This window comes from Typha angustifolia, chromosome 8, assembly GCF_048772165.1.
Source record: "Typha angustifolia cultivar Huaian chromosome 8, ASM4877216v1, whole genome shotgun sequence".
Taxonomy (NCBI): domain Eukaryota; kingdom Viridiplantae; phylum Streptophyta; class Magnoliopsida; order Poales; family Typhaceae; genus Typha; species Typha angustifolia.
In genome coordinates this window covers 3,859,945-3,874,799 of record NC_133246.1, presented here as the reverse complement: position 1 = coordinate 3,874,799, position 14,855 = coordinate 3,859,945, and the positions used below count along the sequence as shown (strand labels likewise).

General features: G+C 41.7%; 3 protein-coding genes across 4 annotated transcripts; 2 read left to right on the top strand and 1 right to left on the bottom strand.

Moving 5' to 3' along the window:
* The first annotated feature begins 294 nt into the window (after nucleotides 1-294).
* LOC140764191 (26S proteasome non-ATPase regulatory subunit 13 homolog B-like) lies at nucleotides 295-5,921 on the top strand. 2 transcript variants are annotated; one of them, XM_073102618.1, is made up of 6 exons: nucleotides 295-661; nucleotides 1,873-2,319; nucleotides 2,587-2,667; nucleotides 3,661-3,857; nucleotides 4,005-4,104; nucleotides 5,178-5,441. In XM_073102618.1, exons 1-6 carry the CDS (start codon nucleotides 512-514, stop codon nucleotides 5,229-5,231), a joined length of 1,029 nt encoding a protein of 342 aa, XP_072958719.1. In that variant the 5' UTR covers nucleotides 295-511; the 3' UTR covers nucleotides 5,232-5,441. The 2 variants fall into 2 exon arrangements, with proteins under 2 accessions (XP_072958719.1, XP_072958718.1); XM_073102617.1 differs by lacking the exon at nucleotides 5,178-5,441 and adding an exon at nucleotides 5,457-5,921 and having other exon boundaries at nucleotides 303-661.
* A 142-nt stretch (nucleotides 5,922-6,063) lies between these two features.
* Nucleotides 6,064-10,089, top strand: LOC140764190 (pentatricopeptide repeat-containing protein At1g31920). The gene is made up of 3 exons (XM_073102616.1): nucleotides 6,064-6,758; nucleotides 6,867-7,212; nucleotides 7,467-10,089. Exons 2-3 carry the CDS (start codon nucleotides 7,116-7,118, stop codon nucleotides 9,293-9,295), a joined length of 1,926 nt encoding a protein of 641 aa, XP_072958717.1. The 5' UTR covers nucleotides 6,064-6,758; nucleotides 6,867-7,115; the 3' UTR covers nucleotides 9,296-10,089.
* Nucleotides 10,090-10,530: 441 nt separating this feature from the next.
* LOC140765667 (cellulose synthase-like protein D1) lies at nucleotides 10,531-14,796 on the bottom strand. Its single transcript, XM_073104858.1, has 5 exons — nucleotides 14,663-14,796; nucleotides 14,274-14,589; nucleotides 13,630-14,159; nucleotides 12,723-13,530; nucleotides 10,531-12,505 (listed from the first exon to the last, which is right to left on the bottom strand). The coding sequence occupies exons 2-5, from the start codon at nucleotides 14,565-14,567 to the stop codon at nucleotides 10,745-10,747; spliced, it is 3,393 nt and encodes a 1,130-aa protein (XP_072960959.1). The 5' UTR covers nucleotides 14,568-14,589; nucleotides 14,663-14,796; the 3' UTR covers nucleotides 10,531-10,744.
* Between the last annotated feature and the right edge of the window lie 59 nt (nucleotides 14,797-14,855).

Here is a 14,855-nt window from a genome sequence, read left to right as displayed (position 1 = left end):
GAAAAGAAAATTCTTAAAGGCGACTCATATGATGTTCTAGCATTATATATATATATATATATATATTAAACTTAACTACTTTAACCCATTACAATAGTTAGTCAACTTTTAATAGGGATATGAAAAGATTTAATCATCCGCACACAAATACAATATAATTTGATGGTAGTAAGGATAATTTGAGATACTGTGGATTGATCCAAGTTTAGTATCTAATCTCAGTTCTTTTCTTGTACACTTTTCTACTTCCAGTTGGTTGGAATTTCCTGTTTGGTGTTTCAAGTCTCGTATCTAAATTTACGCCGGAAGTCGTTTGATCTCCAGCTGGCTTTAAGAAGGAGCCGGCGCGGGGCGGCGCACCCGATGTATCCTAACGCCGATCTGAGAGCCCAACGAGACGAGAGCACGAAATCTAAAGCGGTGGAGGTCGAGCTAGGGTTTCGGTCTCATCTATCTCTTCTCCTTCTCCTTCTTCTTCCGTAGATCTGATCGATCGATCGCGATCTCGGAGATGGCGGCTCTCCAGTTTCTGGAATCGCAGCGGGAGTCGCGACCGGAGCTCGCGGATTGGTATAATGCCCTTGGCGATCTCTACCAGAGGAAGCTGTGGCACCAGCTAACCCTTAAGCTCGACCAGTTCGTCGCCCTCGCCGTTGTTCAGGTCTCTTGCCCTTTTCGCCTTTCTTGATTTCGGCTTTTGGCATAACTTCGATTGGTGAGAGAGATCTTAGTGTAGGGAAGTAAAGATTGTAGCTCTGAATGCTCTCCGTTCATGTTTCGTTATAAGTAGGAGAGAATTACTCCATTTAGTCCTTCCTTCCCCGATTCAGGGCGCCATTGGAAACACGATACATAGGAAAGGGAAGGAGGACTTATAGTATGAAACTACTGCTATTTACGAGTTGAAGATAAAATGGAACGTTTGATGTATAAATAGATGTAAAAGGAAAATATGGGAGAATTGGGACATGAAATTGTAGTAACCATAAGAGCATTGTGGCGTGAATTTTATACATGAAATAATTTAATCAAAGTTTAGATTGTGCAAAGTTGGTTGTCGGAGGTTCTGATCTAGGAAAGCTTGGAATAAAACAGATCTCTCAGGTTGCTGCAGAAAGTTCTATGAAAACGTTCAAGAAGGATGCAAATTCAGTAAATGAGGTTCCTGGGGTTTGAAGGATGTTGGGCCATAAAAGGAAGGTGATAAATATGGAGATGAACTGTTACTGAATGTAAGAATGAGGAAGGTACATTGGAAGACAGAAACAAGAGAAGGGATAGAAGCAAGTAAAGGGAAAGGGTAGCTGAAGAGAGGGATTGAATGGAGATGACTTTTTTCAGTTTCTTTTCTAACTTGGAAGGTTTGTTTCAAAATTAACTTTTGTTATAGGAGACTTCCTTCTGAACACCGAGGCAGTCCCATTAGAATGCCTAGACAATCTGCTGCCTAGCATCTAGTACCTCTACATATAATGGGTTGTGATACTAGATGTTGTAATACACTAGAACTACACGACATGCTTGATAAGTTAATCAGAAACTACCTTAATATTACAAGAGTTTGCTCAATCAACTTACATGCTGTCAGATTTCTTCCTTTGATGTTCTTCAAAAGTTGAATAGGTGTATGCTTTACTTATTGTGGTAGTTAGTGCACTTCTGGAAATGATTCAATCTAGGATATCAAGTTATTCAAGACTATTTTAAGCTTTCTGCTATGTTAGATTGAGATAGTTGCAGATTCTTTTAATAGTAGAAGTGATTTGATTCTTTCATTGTAATTTTGCCTCTCTTCCTTGGCTCTTTCTTTCTTTATTTCTTGTTAACTATGTTTCAAATGTGCCTTATCTAACTAATATTCTTTCTTTTCAGGCGGGCGATGCTCTCATACAGCTATATAATAACTTCATCTCTGACTTTGAGACAAAGATCAATCTTCTGAAACTTGCTCATTTCACAGTAGTAGTTTCACGACAATATTCAGAAAAAGATGTTGCAATTAGCTATCTTGAGGGGGTAATTGCGAAGCTGCGTGACACTCAGGATATGCGAATTGAGGAACCTATTCTATATGTGAAGATGCAAATAGCAACACTTAATCTTGAAAAGATAAATCAAAAGGAGTGCAAGAAATTGTTGGATGAGGGAAAAAGTAATTTAGATAGCATGACTGATGTTGATCCTTCTGTTCATGCTAGCTATTACTGGGTATCTTCACAGTACCATAAATCACGTCAAGAATTTGCTGAGTTTTACAAGAGTGCTCTTCTTTATTTGGCATATACAACCGTCGACTCACTTTCAGAATCATTCAAGCTGGTATGGTTGCTATTTGTGCTGCAATTTTATCTTCGAAAAGAAGAAATGAATAATTTTAATGCATTCTTCATTGCAATGTTGATAACTCTTACTAGTATTGCAGATGTTGTTCATGTCCTGTTGCAAGTTCTGTATTAATTGCTCGGATATTTATACTATTTACTTCTGATGACTTAGCCTGTTTTCCCTTCTTTTTTATAATAATGCTTGATCATTTCTTTTGATTCCTGATTTCACTAATTCCTAGCTGATATTCTCTTGTTCTAGGACTTGGCATTTGACCTTTCCCTTGCGGCTTTGTTGGGTGACAACATTTATAACTTTGGGGAATTATTAGCCCATCCTATTGTAAGTGAAAGTTATCCAGAAAAAACTTTCCTTTTTTTTTCCTTTCGATTTAATATGTAGCCTTTTGTGCTTATATTTCTATGGGTACCTTTATCAGTTGACAGGGCTAGCTGACATTTGATTATATCAGGACAAGTACCAAGTACAATGAATCTTGTTATGACACTTCATCTTAGTATTTTTTTATTTCTTCATGGGAAAATAATTAATTCACTACTGTGCTACCTCATCCACTGTTCTGAGAAAATGTTTACTAATAGGAAATCCTTTATCACGTCTCTTTCTTTTATCTCTTTTTTATTGGACATATTTGTTTATTTCCATGCTGGGCATTTTCCGGAAGTGTCTCCTGCATAGACTGTGAGGGCTTTTATCTAGTTCTAGTCTTTACCTACTTTTTCTATGAAGAATATTTGACATGCATTACACTATAGGGGTATCGGGGGGTTTGCTAAACCAAAGTCTGATCTGTGGTGAGGACATTTTGTCATCTTGGAGTTGGCCCAAGTACCAGAGAGCATTTCTGTAGTGTTGTCAAATGTTTTAAAGAAGCTATAATTTTGACCAAGACTTAGGTTAGTCAATTTATAGTTGCAAAATGTTTGATTGACTAAGCATTTGCCCATTCTTTGGCTACATAAATAACCCTATTACAGTATCTCTTGTGCTTTTTCTCTGATGTGGACCTACTGGTTCCTGATGATAGAGGGGGAGTGTTGATGATTTATCACCCTCCCGTTCATGTTTATATATAGAGAGAGAGTCAAAGATCCATCATTTTCTCTGTAAGTCCTAATATATCATTGTCATCCAAGTGTCCAACCATTGTATACAAGTTCTATTGCAGATGTCTTATCTGTTTTTCAGTTTGAGAGTTGCTGCTAGTACTGGTAGGGTGGAGTTGGAGCAATTTATATTAACCATTGACTAATTTTATGTGTAGAAGGATCATTTCCTATATAAATGTTCAATCTTTTTATTGGTATCTTGTAGATCAATAGTCTTCTTGGAACCAAGGTGGAGTGGATTTACCATATTCTTCAGGCATTTAACGCTGGTAATCTAGTTCAGTACCAAGAAATATGCCGCCTCCACACTGCTGATTTGAATGCACAGCCTGCATTAGTTCAAAATGAGAGGAAACTACTTGAAAAGATTAACATTCTATGCTTAATGGAAATAATCTTTTGGTAAGAACTCTAAGAAGCATATTTAATTGTATAAAATATTTTATATGTTGGATAAATTATTTGTTTCTTGGACCCTTCTCTGAATGCATCAATATGGGTATTGTTTATTTATTTAGTCTGACATTTAAAATTCTTGTCGCTTCACAGTCGGCCATCTGAAGATCGGACTATTCCCTTGAGTATTATATCAGAACAAACTAAGCTTTCCATTGAAGATGTGGAGTATCTTCTTATGAAAAGCCTCTCTGTAAGTTTATCATCTGTTCACATTCAATAATTTGTCATTGTTAGAATATTAGAAATATAAAATCAATATTTTCTAACAGTTTGAGCTTTTAGAGTAATTAGTGAGTGAGTATTAGTGACTTACATGATTTTAATTTTCAAATCCTTCTAGGCCGATCTATCCATTTAAAATATAAAATTTCTACTCGTTTAAGTCATTCATTTCTTGGGCTGATCAAAATGTCTCAATCCAAAAATGAGGTGGAGTGTAGAATATAAAAAAAATATAAAAGTTATTGGTCTTTAACAACTTAAGCTTTTAAAGTAGTCAGCTAGTTAGCGGTAATTATTTCACAATTCCTGTTAGCTTTTGCAATTTATTCCTTGATTCTCAACTTTTTAGGTTTTTTTCTCATTAGCTGACAAAGATTAATGTTTTTCGACATTGAGCATCTTTTTCTCATTAGCTGACAAAGATTACTTTTAGGTCTCTCTTATATTATAGTAGCTATTGGAAGATTGACACTGGTTCATATTTGTTATTTTGTTCTTCAAAGTGCAAGGTTCTTTAAATTTATTTGTTGTTTCTTGTTGGCATTGTTTTTCAAATGTTCAGGATGTCAATTTCATCTCAACATCTGTTATCTAATATTTTTGTTTATTATCCTGAACCTATGACTATGGTACATCAAGCTAGTCATTCTCTAACCTTTGCCTGTTACTTACATAACAAAAGATTTTAAGTTATATCTTAGAAGTTTGTTGTTTCATAATTCCATTTAAGTCCTAAAGATTGAGGCGAACTATCACATAAGGTAAAGGTCGTCATTTGAGAATTTCTGTTGAGGCTACAACCGCATATGTGCTGCTTTTGCCAGACACAGATTTCCTTGGAAACCGGAACACTTTTTAGTTCAAAAATCCCTTACCTGTTTGATCCAAAACTTGGATCCTTTTCATGTTGGTTCTTGGCATAGACTAAGCAATAGTTCTAGTGATGGCCTTTATTTTCTTTCTCTTGGCCAATTCAACAATTATAAAGCAACATCCAAGCATTTACATTGCTATATTGATAAGTGAAAATTGTTGAGGCAGTTGAAAAGGTTTGGCAGCAACAACAGACCTGAGGATGACAGGAATATTGACTAACCCATACTATTCAAGGTTCAGTGGTAACAACTTGTTGGCCTATGGTGTGGAAGGGGATTAGTACTGTGTCTGGAAAAATTATTCCAGTGTATTCTATGTCAAGAAATTCTGTGATAGTTAAATTTCCTAATAAGTATTGTACTTCTATAACCATTGTGATTCGTGGACTTTATGCTATTCTTATTGTTGTTACCATGATAATAATTTCAATGCCATCTTCCACAGGTTCATCTTATTGAAGGTATAATTGACCAAGTGGAAGGTACAGTTTACGTGTCATGGGTACAACCTAGGGTACTGGGAATATCACAAATCAAATCCTTGCGCGATCGCCTAGATACTTGGGTTGGGAAAGTGCGTGCAGCACTATTGTCAGTCGAAGCAGAGACACCTGATTTGGTGGCTTCATAATGTGTTTGCTAGATCCTGTCTACAAACATTCTTGTAACAGTTTCTGCGTATAACAGATCAGAAAAGAAAATCGCTGCAGCGCCCTACTTGGGGTCCATTATGTGCTTAGATGATCACTTCTTAAAGCTGACTGAGGTCTCTATTTTTTTTTAAAAATTCTTAGCATGTTGGAACTCATGATACGCTTACATACAAGAAACAGAGGACCCATGTTTCTTGTGGTCAAGATCATTTATTCAAGAAATTGCTGCCCATTTCTGGCGGTGCTGTTGTTCATCATTGCAGTTGTTATTCTAGTTCTCAGGCATATGCATATAGTGAGGAAATTGCTGTTGTTTCTCTTTTGTTTGAATTAGGTGCTCCATGAGGATTCGTTCTCATAATATGGTTTTAATAGATTATGCAGCTAGGGTTGAATAACATCGTCAATTTGCTTTTGCTGCTACATGAAGGGCTTCTTAAGAAGGGTCGCCTGGACATTGAAATTATTTTTAGTGTGCTGACCCTCAGAACTAAGTTTGAGCCAAAGAGTTCTTCCATGCCAAGGTTCTTAGGTGAAGAAGCTATGCAGTTCCATCCATCAACAGCTCAAGAGTATTGCATGATATGATCATCTTATTTATTAAATGAGGAAAAAAATCTTGCATTTGAATCCTATGCATCTTATCAATCAATAATTGTTCATCCTGCTTAAATGAAGAAAAAAAGAAAACACACACACAAAAAAAAAAGAAAAAAAAGATAAGGTGTTATAGACCTTGTGGTGCATAAATACTTGGTACCGTCAAGAGTATCAGCATGGTTGCACATCATGCATCATACTAGAAGAGAAAGGGCTTCTTCTCACCGACTATGTATTCTATAATCCCTCCTTGCTTTGATGTAGTGTTCCACAAGTGGGCTAATGGGATTTGGCATCTGGCTTAGGCTGGCCTCAGACTAGCAGTGTTCCAGTAAATATTATCCACACAACGTAGGCCCCAAATTTGCTGACCCACCCAAAGGGAATCAGAGATGAGGAACCTCACCATGCCAAGTGTAGACTCCCATCTTTAGAGCTCAAACCACTCCAATAGAGGCTGTAGAGCTATCCTCAGATCTCCCAGTACATCCAATGTAAGCAAGCTGGACCCCATGTTATCTCTCTCTCTCTGGCACCTTATCCCTCACTTGCAAGAATTCTAGGCCTATTGTTTCCTTTCCTTTTCCTTTTTGCTCCCCTAGGTGGTGTTTGTGGATGCAACTCATGGATGGTATTCGAACCATAACACAATTCTTAAGAGCATTATAGGCCACAAGAAAATTGAGACTAGTTCAACTCCACATATCTGAGAGAGATAGAGACAGACAGGGAGAGCAACTAAATTCATTCCTTACCTCTATCTAGATTTTTGATGTCGAAATCGCAAGTCTTTGCAGTAAACTACTAATGGTGATCAGTGGCAACTCCTCGAATCGCCATTTTGCTGAAAGATGAAGCTTTGTCAAGAGAAACAAATCTTGCCTGTGGAACTGCTTGAAGTGAGAAGACCACCTGCCAAATACCTTTCATTCAGAATCCAGAAGCTTTGTAAGTGGTTTTCGGTGTTCACCATATCAATTCTTCAATTGCGCTTCCTTTTCAGCTTTCTACCCATTAGATCTGTGCAGTCAACAATCCCATCTCACTGAAAGAGTGACAGTACTGACACTTTGAGCTCATGCCATGGGTTTCTGTTCCAATTCCTCTTGCATCATTTGTCCACTGACTGCTTAAAAATGCTTGAAAGCCTTTTCAAGGCAAATGAGCTCTTTTAACCATCTAGAGAACTCTTCTGTGTGAAGGTAATGATATAATGGTAAGAGGTTTGGCCTTCCATCCAATCCAGCAATTCATGGCATCCACAAGCAAGCCCATTGAGACCCTTGAAGAGAGACCAAGAGGGCAGCCTTCATGGCTCCCCTCCCTGCATCAAGTCAAATCTATCGAAGAATTCAAGAAGATCCATGCGCAGTACATTAAGCTTGGATTAGACCACAATCGTCGACAAGCCGGAGATCTCCTTCTAGCCTGCGCACTCTCCGACTGGGGCAGCATGGACTATGCCTTAACGATCTTCCTCTCGCTCGATGAGCCCGGGACGTTCGACTTCAACACTTTGATCAGAGGTTATGTCAAGGACTGTGACCCAGAATCAGCAGTCATCCTATACAAAGAGATGCAGAAGAGCAATGTCACACCAGACAACTTCACATTTCCTTTTGCTCTCAAGGCTTGTGCTCAGCTGTCTGATATTCAAGAAGGAATGCAGATCCACGGGCACGCCACAAAGTTTGGATTTGAATGTGATGTCATAGTCCAGAACAGTCTGATCAACATGTATGGTAAATGCTGGGAGATTGAATTAGCTTGCAAAGTGTTTGAACAAATGGGTTGCAGCAGGACTGTTGCTTCTTGGAGTGCCCTTGTTGCAGCTCACACTAGAATGGGTCTCTGGGACGAGTGTCTGTATCTGTTTGCGAGGATGGTTGCTGAAGGTCTGAGGGCCGATGAGAGCTCGATGGTCAGCGCTCTATCCTCATGTGCGCATTTGGGTGCTTATGATCTTGGCAGAAGAATACATTGTTCACTGCTGCGGAATACTACTAGCCTCAATGTGATCATGCAGACTTCCTTGATAGATATGTATGCAAAATGTGGTTGCCTGGAGAAAGCAGTTGCAATCTTTGACGGGATACCTGAGAAGAGCACCTGGGCATACAGTGCAATGATCTCAGGTCTTGCAATTCATGGGGAAGGCAAAAGGGCTTTGCAAGTTTTCTCAGACATGCTCAATGAAGGCCACAGACCTGACGAAGCCATTTATGTGGGAGTCTTGAGTGCCTGCAGCCATGCCGGGATGCTCAAAGAGGGCCTGCATTACTTTGACAAAATGAGACTTGAACATCAAATCATGCCCACTTCTCAGCATTATGGATGTATGGTAGACCTCATGGGCCATGCCGGGAAGTTAGAAGAAGCACACAAGCTCATCGGGAGCATGCCAATTGGACCAACCACTGCAGCCTGGCGCAGCCTGCTGAGTGCCTGCAAGGTTCATGGAAACTTGGAGCTTGCAGAAATTGCCAATAGAAATCTGGTACAGTTAAATGCTCATAACAGTGGTGACTACATAATACTATCAAACATGTATGCAAAAGCTAAAAGATGGGATGATGTAGCAAGAACAAGAACAGAGATAGTAGACAGAAGGCTATCACAGGTTCCAGGGTTCAGCAGGGTGGAGGTGAAGGGTCAGATGCATACCTTTGTTTCACAGGACATGTCACACCCGCAGAGCGACAAAATCTATGAGATGCTCTACCAGATGGAATGGCAGCTTAGGTTTGAGGGATATACCCCAGATACATCCCAGGTGTTGCTCGATGTTGATGAGGAAGAGAAGAAGCACATGCTCAGAGGACACAGCCAGAAGCTTGCTATAGCTTTTGCTCTTCTAAATACAAGCCAAGGGAGTCCAATTAGAATAATCACCAACTTGCGCATGAGTGAAGAATGTCATAGTTACACCATGTTGATTTCAAGAATTTTCGAACGGAATATTATCATTCGGGACCGCAACCGCTTCCACTGTTTCAGGCAAGGGTCATGCACTTGTGGAGATCACTGGTGAATGTAACAGTGGAAGAGAAGAAATTTGTAGTGTAAAGAGCATTTTATGTGTATGCATCATTATTTCTACACCTTTTTCTCTGAGTAATGGCCTCACAAGTTGATAGGATAAAACTTTCAAGATGTAATGACCTGAAATACAGCAAATGAAATAAAGGTGCAGAGAAGTTGTACAGCAACGAAAGATCAGATTTTTCTTGTACATTCAGCAACCCAAATCTTATTCAGTAACTATATTGCTCTGTATCAGCAGCAAACTCTCAGCAGAGAAGACTACCGGTCACCAAAAAGAAAAAGAAAAGATGCAGTTAAAAAAAAAGGCTGGAATCAGATTGGTGCCTTGCTCAGAAAAAGCTCCGGTGAACAGAAAAGAAATGGAATTATCAAACAGACTTATCCTTTACTCATGAAGATTTATTATTCAGTGAGAATATCTTTCAAAACAAGTACTCATTCATAAACTTGTGCAAGGGGCATGTGTGTTCATGCAGGTGTCCATCAGTGAGAGAGTGCTGAGAGAGATTCTTGAGTTGACTAAATCACCCCCAGATGCTGATATCAGAAAAGAGCAAGGAAACATTTTATGCTCTTTATAATGTCTGCAAACAGGTCACTGGTGCAGGAGAAATAATCTGTTACATTGAAGATGCAGGAATTTTTTTTTATCAGTTTCTACAACCAACTATTATATTTTTTGTCCAAATTACATACCTCTGGATAATAATGTCAAACCTCGACAAAAATAAAACCAGACAGGAAAGGGTTCCGTCGAATACATAGTTCACTTTTCTGCAAGATGTATCTATTTAGTCTATTTTGATTTATTTATATAAAGAAGCTTCCTTATCTTTAACAATGGAAAGTGTCATGAGAGAGATCTAGTAGCAATGTTGAAGTAATTTGTGACAATAAATTGTCGAATACTTTCTCTATAGCTTCTAGGCCACACATTGCTACTGGATTTAAGATTGGAAATGGAAGAGGTGATCAAACTTTCTGAAAATGATACTTGTCTTCGTTAACATTTTAACATTATTTTACCTTCTTCAAACCTAAAGGTGTGAATAGCTTCAACTTAAGCGGAAAGGGCAGAATTTGAACTGCGCTCAGGTCTCTTATTTCAGTTCAAGCAGGCTTAACAAATTTAACAAACTGAACTATATATTTCTGCAAAAGCAGTAGCAGATTCAGTACATTCATTCAGAATTAGTGGCAAAATAAGCATCATGATTTACCTTTATTTCCCAATTCAAATAATCAGAAAAGTTCTAAAGAATTAACAACAAAAAACATTTACTCCTCAAAGGGTATCAAGATCTATACCAACTCTAGTAACAAATTACCTGTCATCAAAACACAGGGTCTTCTGTGGCCTACTTCAGAACAACAGAACCATGACATCCTTTTTTATAGAATGAATGAAGAAAATGTGAATCTAGATAAAATTGAGTCAAGGAAGTGAGAATGAACCACCAATATCTGAGGAATTTGCTGACGGTGGCTTGATAGCAACCCAAAGAAGTGATATGGTGATAGCAATGAGCCCTGACCAGACATAAACAATGGTCGGCGTCCTCCCTCTCCTACCCATCAGACCTTTTGCAAATGGATAGAGGTGAGCCAACACCCAGAAGCTAAAAAACACTCCACCAAGCAGCTTGCTCCACTGAGGGATCACACTATAAATCGTGCGGCTAAACCCGACGGCAATGGCAACCAGATTGATCATGATGATGGTGAGCGGTGGTATCATTAGCGACGTCCATTTGACAACATAAAGGTCTGCGAACTCGTCTTCAATATCATCACCGCCCGATTTCGAGGTGAGTGTGAATGAGATCTCTATGCCTGCAATCACCTTTAATAGACCCTGCAGCACTGCAGCAAGGTGAGCACTTGTGCCACCAATGAGCCAGAATTGTTCATTGCGCCACCACTCCTCCAATTCAATTCCAGACCACTTGACCTCAAGTATGGCCAACATGCAAAGAGTTAACGTGATAATAAGCAGGTACGTGAGAAATGTCACGTTAAGTGTCTTGACTATGAATTGCCCTGAGAAGAGCGAGAGCGCAGGCAGGAAGCAGTACACAATGAGGAACACAGACGTGAATGGATAAATGCCTACATTGAGGTATGCAATCCTTTGCAGGACCTTCATCTTTGAGCTTGCAAGAAAGGCATTGTTCCGAGAAAAGAAGATCTCAACGGAGCCCGTCGCCCACCGGAGGACCTGGTGGAGCCGATCAGTGAGGTTGATTGGTGCTGTGCCGCGGAATGCATCACGTTTGGTCACGCAGTAGACCGACTTCCAGCCCCTGTTGTGCATCCGGTATCCAGTGACGACATCCTCAGTGACCGAACCGTAGATCCAACCGACGCGTTGGCCCCATTCGGTCTTTTCTTCGTACCAGCATGATATGACACTGATTGCTTCTGCAACTATGGATGCATCAAGTACTTCCCGGGGAATGGTCAGGGCACCCGGCGGCCGCCCGTTCTTGACCGAGGGGTGATCAGCAAGCGGTCGGCCTTGGAACTCCGCCACCGGGATCGAGTCAATAAGAAAGGTTGAATTCCCAAATTTCTTCGGAAATGTTGCAAGGTTCATCTCTTCTTCATCCAAGTCTGCCATGCGAAGAGCCTGAGTCTCCTCGGAGTTGACCGAAGCAGCAGTAGCCCTGCGTTTACGTGGAAGGCAGCAGCTGCAAAACCCAGGATGGTGCTCCTTGGAGCGAGGAGGATCGAAACCGTAGAGAGCTACACGCCGGAAGAGGCAACCAGTACCAACATACACCGGACCTTGCAGGCCATCGAGTGCACGCATGTTGACGTCAAAGAAGACGGTGTTGTGGTTCGCATAACGATCAGAGGGATCGATACCTTCAAATCTTTGGGGGAATTGGACGTAGCAAAGGCGATCGCCGCCGCGATCCATCATGAAGCACATTCCCTCCCGTATGGCTTGGGAGTTGTAGATATAGTGGTCGCAGTCAAGGTTGAGGATGAAGGGGCCGTTTGACATTATTGCTGAAGCTCGGACAAGGGCGTTCATGGCACCGGCCTTCTTGTTATGGTCATAACCAGAGCGCTTCTCACGAGATACGTAAACCAACATTGGCAAACGTATGTCAACATCCTTGAAGTCAATGGGTGTTCTCTCATTGCTGTTCCCACACATAAGAGCGTCACTAGGAGGCTTCAGCATCACCTGAAATAGAAAGCATACAAAATTTTCCACCATTTGCTTTTGGTTAGTCTCTCATGCATACTCCGGTGGATAATCTAGAGAAAATGTCATCTAATTCACAGTTCTGGACTATGATATCTTGTTAGGTTTGATTCCAGAATTTTGCGTATGAGTGAGATAAAGGATGAGTTGGTCATCGAGTTCATAATTTAAATACAGAGCAATGTCAAGAGATGACCTGTATGATTCCAGCATGATCACCACGAGAATGATCTGGTGATGGGTTAAGCCAAGTGCCAGGCCAATGAGTGCCATCAGCCATCCAGGTCGCTTTTGGGATCTTGACCGGCTCCGTCGGCCCATCACTGGCCTTCTCTCTCTGTTGATTCATTGCCTGAATCTCCTCGCGAGCATGATACGCGTCGGAACGACGACGGATGGAATCCGGCAGGCCATTAACCCTGACCTTAAATTCATCATACTCACGCTTAATCCGTCTCCGGTCCTTAACAAAATCGGCTTTCACCTTGTTCTTGTAAGGATCTCTTCTCAAATTGAAGTAGCTATCAGGATTTCTTGGCTCAATGTTATGCTTCCTACAGAATGGCACCCATAACTTCGCAAAGTTAGCTGCTTCAGCCATTGCCTCGAATGTCAAAAGTGCACCCCCATCATCCGAGACATAGCAGGCAAGTTTCTCAACAGGGTAGTCAGTCGCAAGGATCGAAAGAATTGTATTTGCTGTGACAAGCACAGGTTCTTTCTCTGGATCAGCCGTGGAAACAAAAACATCAACGCCGGGGAGATCAGATCTTCCTGTAGGATTGTTAGGTCTGGGTGTTTCGAACTTCTCTTTCAGAACTGCGAGGTCTGTGGCGCGGTTGACAGGGTTGAGTTTCGGGAGCTGGTCCAGAATCCAAGAGAAAGCGAACCAGAGCTCGCAGATTATAGACATCGCCCAGAGCCATACCGCATCTTCGTTCTTGTGCGTGATTCTCCACGTGAGAAACAGGGCTAGGGCGATCATGCGAATGAGCACCAGGAGCCTGATGCAAGGCAAATAAAGTTATATGTTGGAATTAGAAATTTAGAATAGATACAAATAGAGAACTTAATGCATGCATGCATGCATGCATACTGCGTACCTATATGGACTTATGACTGCCGCCGGGATCCTCAGTTTCCTCGTCAGCGGCCTCCATGGCTTACTCATCAGCTCCTTGGGATACCCATTGTCTCCGCCGCCATCATCTTCGTCACCGTTCTCATCGGGCCATATGGCATTGCCATACCCATAAGTCCCTTTAGTCTCGAAGAGCCACCGGGTGTGATCAAAATCCCCGGTCTGCGACCGACTCATCGTCGGCTGCTTCATCAAAGACATTCCCGTCTCTGCCTTCCCTGACCGAGACCGCGCCGGCAACGATAGCGGCCCACCACTGTTCGAATTAGCCACCACCTCCTCCCACTCTGTGGTCTTATACGGCTCCTTGCAACCCGGGCAGGCCCCGCCGCCGCCCTTCACCGCGTCGGCGAAGCAGTCGGTGCAAATCTTGAATTCACAGTCACAAGGGAGGATGGGCTCTCCAAGCTGGTTAAGGACGACCTTCGAGTCGCAGCCTTGGACGGAGCATGTAGGCGCCTTTGATCCGGCACGCACGCCGGAATCGAACACCTATTAGTATTCAAGAAACAAGCAATTAATTATGAGTTCATGTAGAGGCTTAAATTTATCTATATATGTAATCTTAAGATTTTGTAGAAAAGATGGTGAGTTCGCATGCACCACCTTGTCCATGAGGTGGGAGTGGGTGGCGTTGTTGAAGCCGCCGGTGAAGAGGGAGCTTGAGGAGATGGGCGGGCCGTCCATGGGTTGGTTGTCGGGGGTCATGGGGAGGTGGACTTGGTAGTCCTGGTAGTCAACGCTGCTCACCTCGCTGTCGAGGTCGTCGGGGCGGGAGAAGCTAACGAACCGACCGGAGTCAGTGCGGCGGCCGAAGACCACCGTCGGGCCCGACGGCACCGGGGGAGGCTTCCCGCCGCCCATCGATCGATTCGTCTTGAGGATGCCTTTGGACGCCATGGAAGTGTTCGCTTGTTGGTTTCTATAAGATAGTAATATGTGATATACCACTTAAAAATCAAATCTTTCTCCAAAAATTGGTAAAGATGGCGCACCTCAGGGATCAGGGAGAGGAATCGCGAAGTAAGTATTCTTCAATAGAGCATTCTTCTCGAAAATGCTGTGGATTTTTGTAGGAGATGCGAGAGAGTTATGGAAGAAGAAGAAGAAGAAGAAGCCATCTTCAAATCCTTCATTAGCTCAGAGGGATAGGAAAGAGACGGTCGAATGGACTCCTCGTAAGACGCC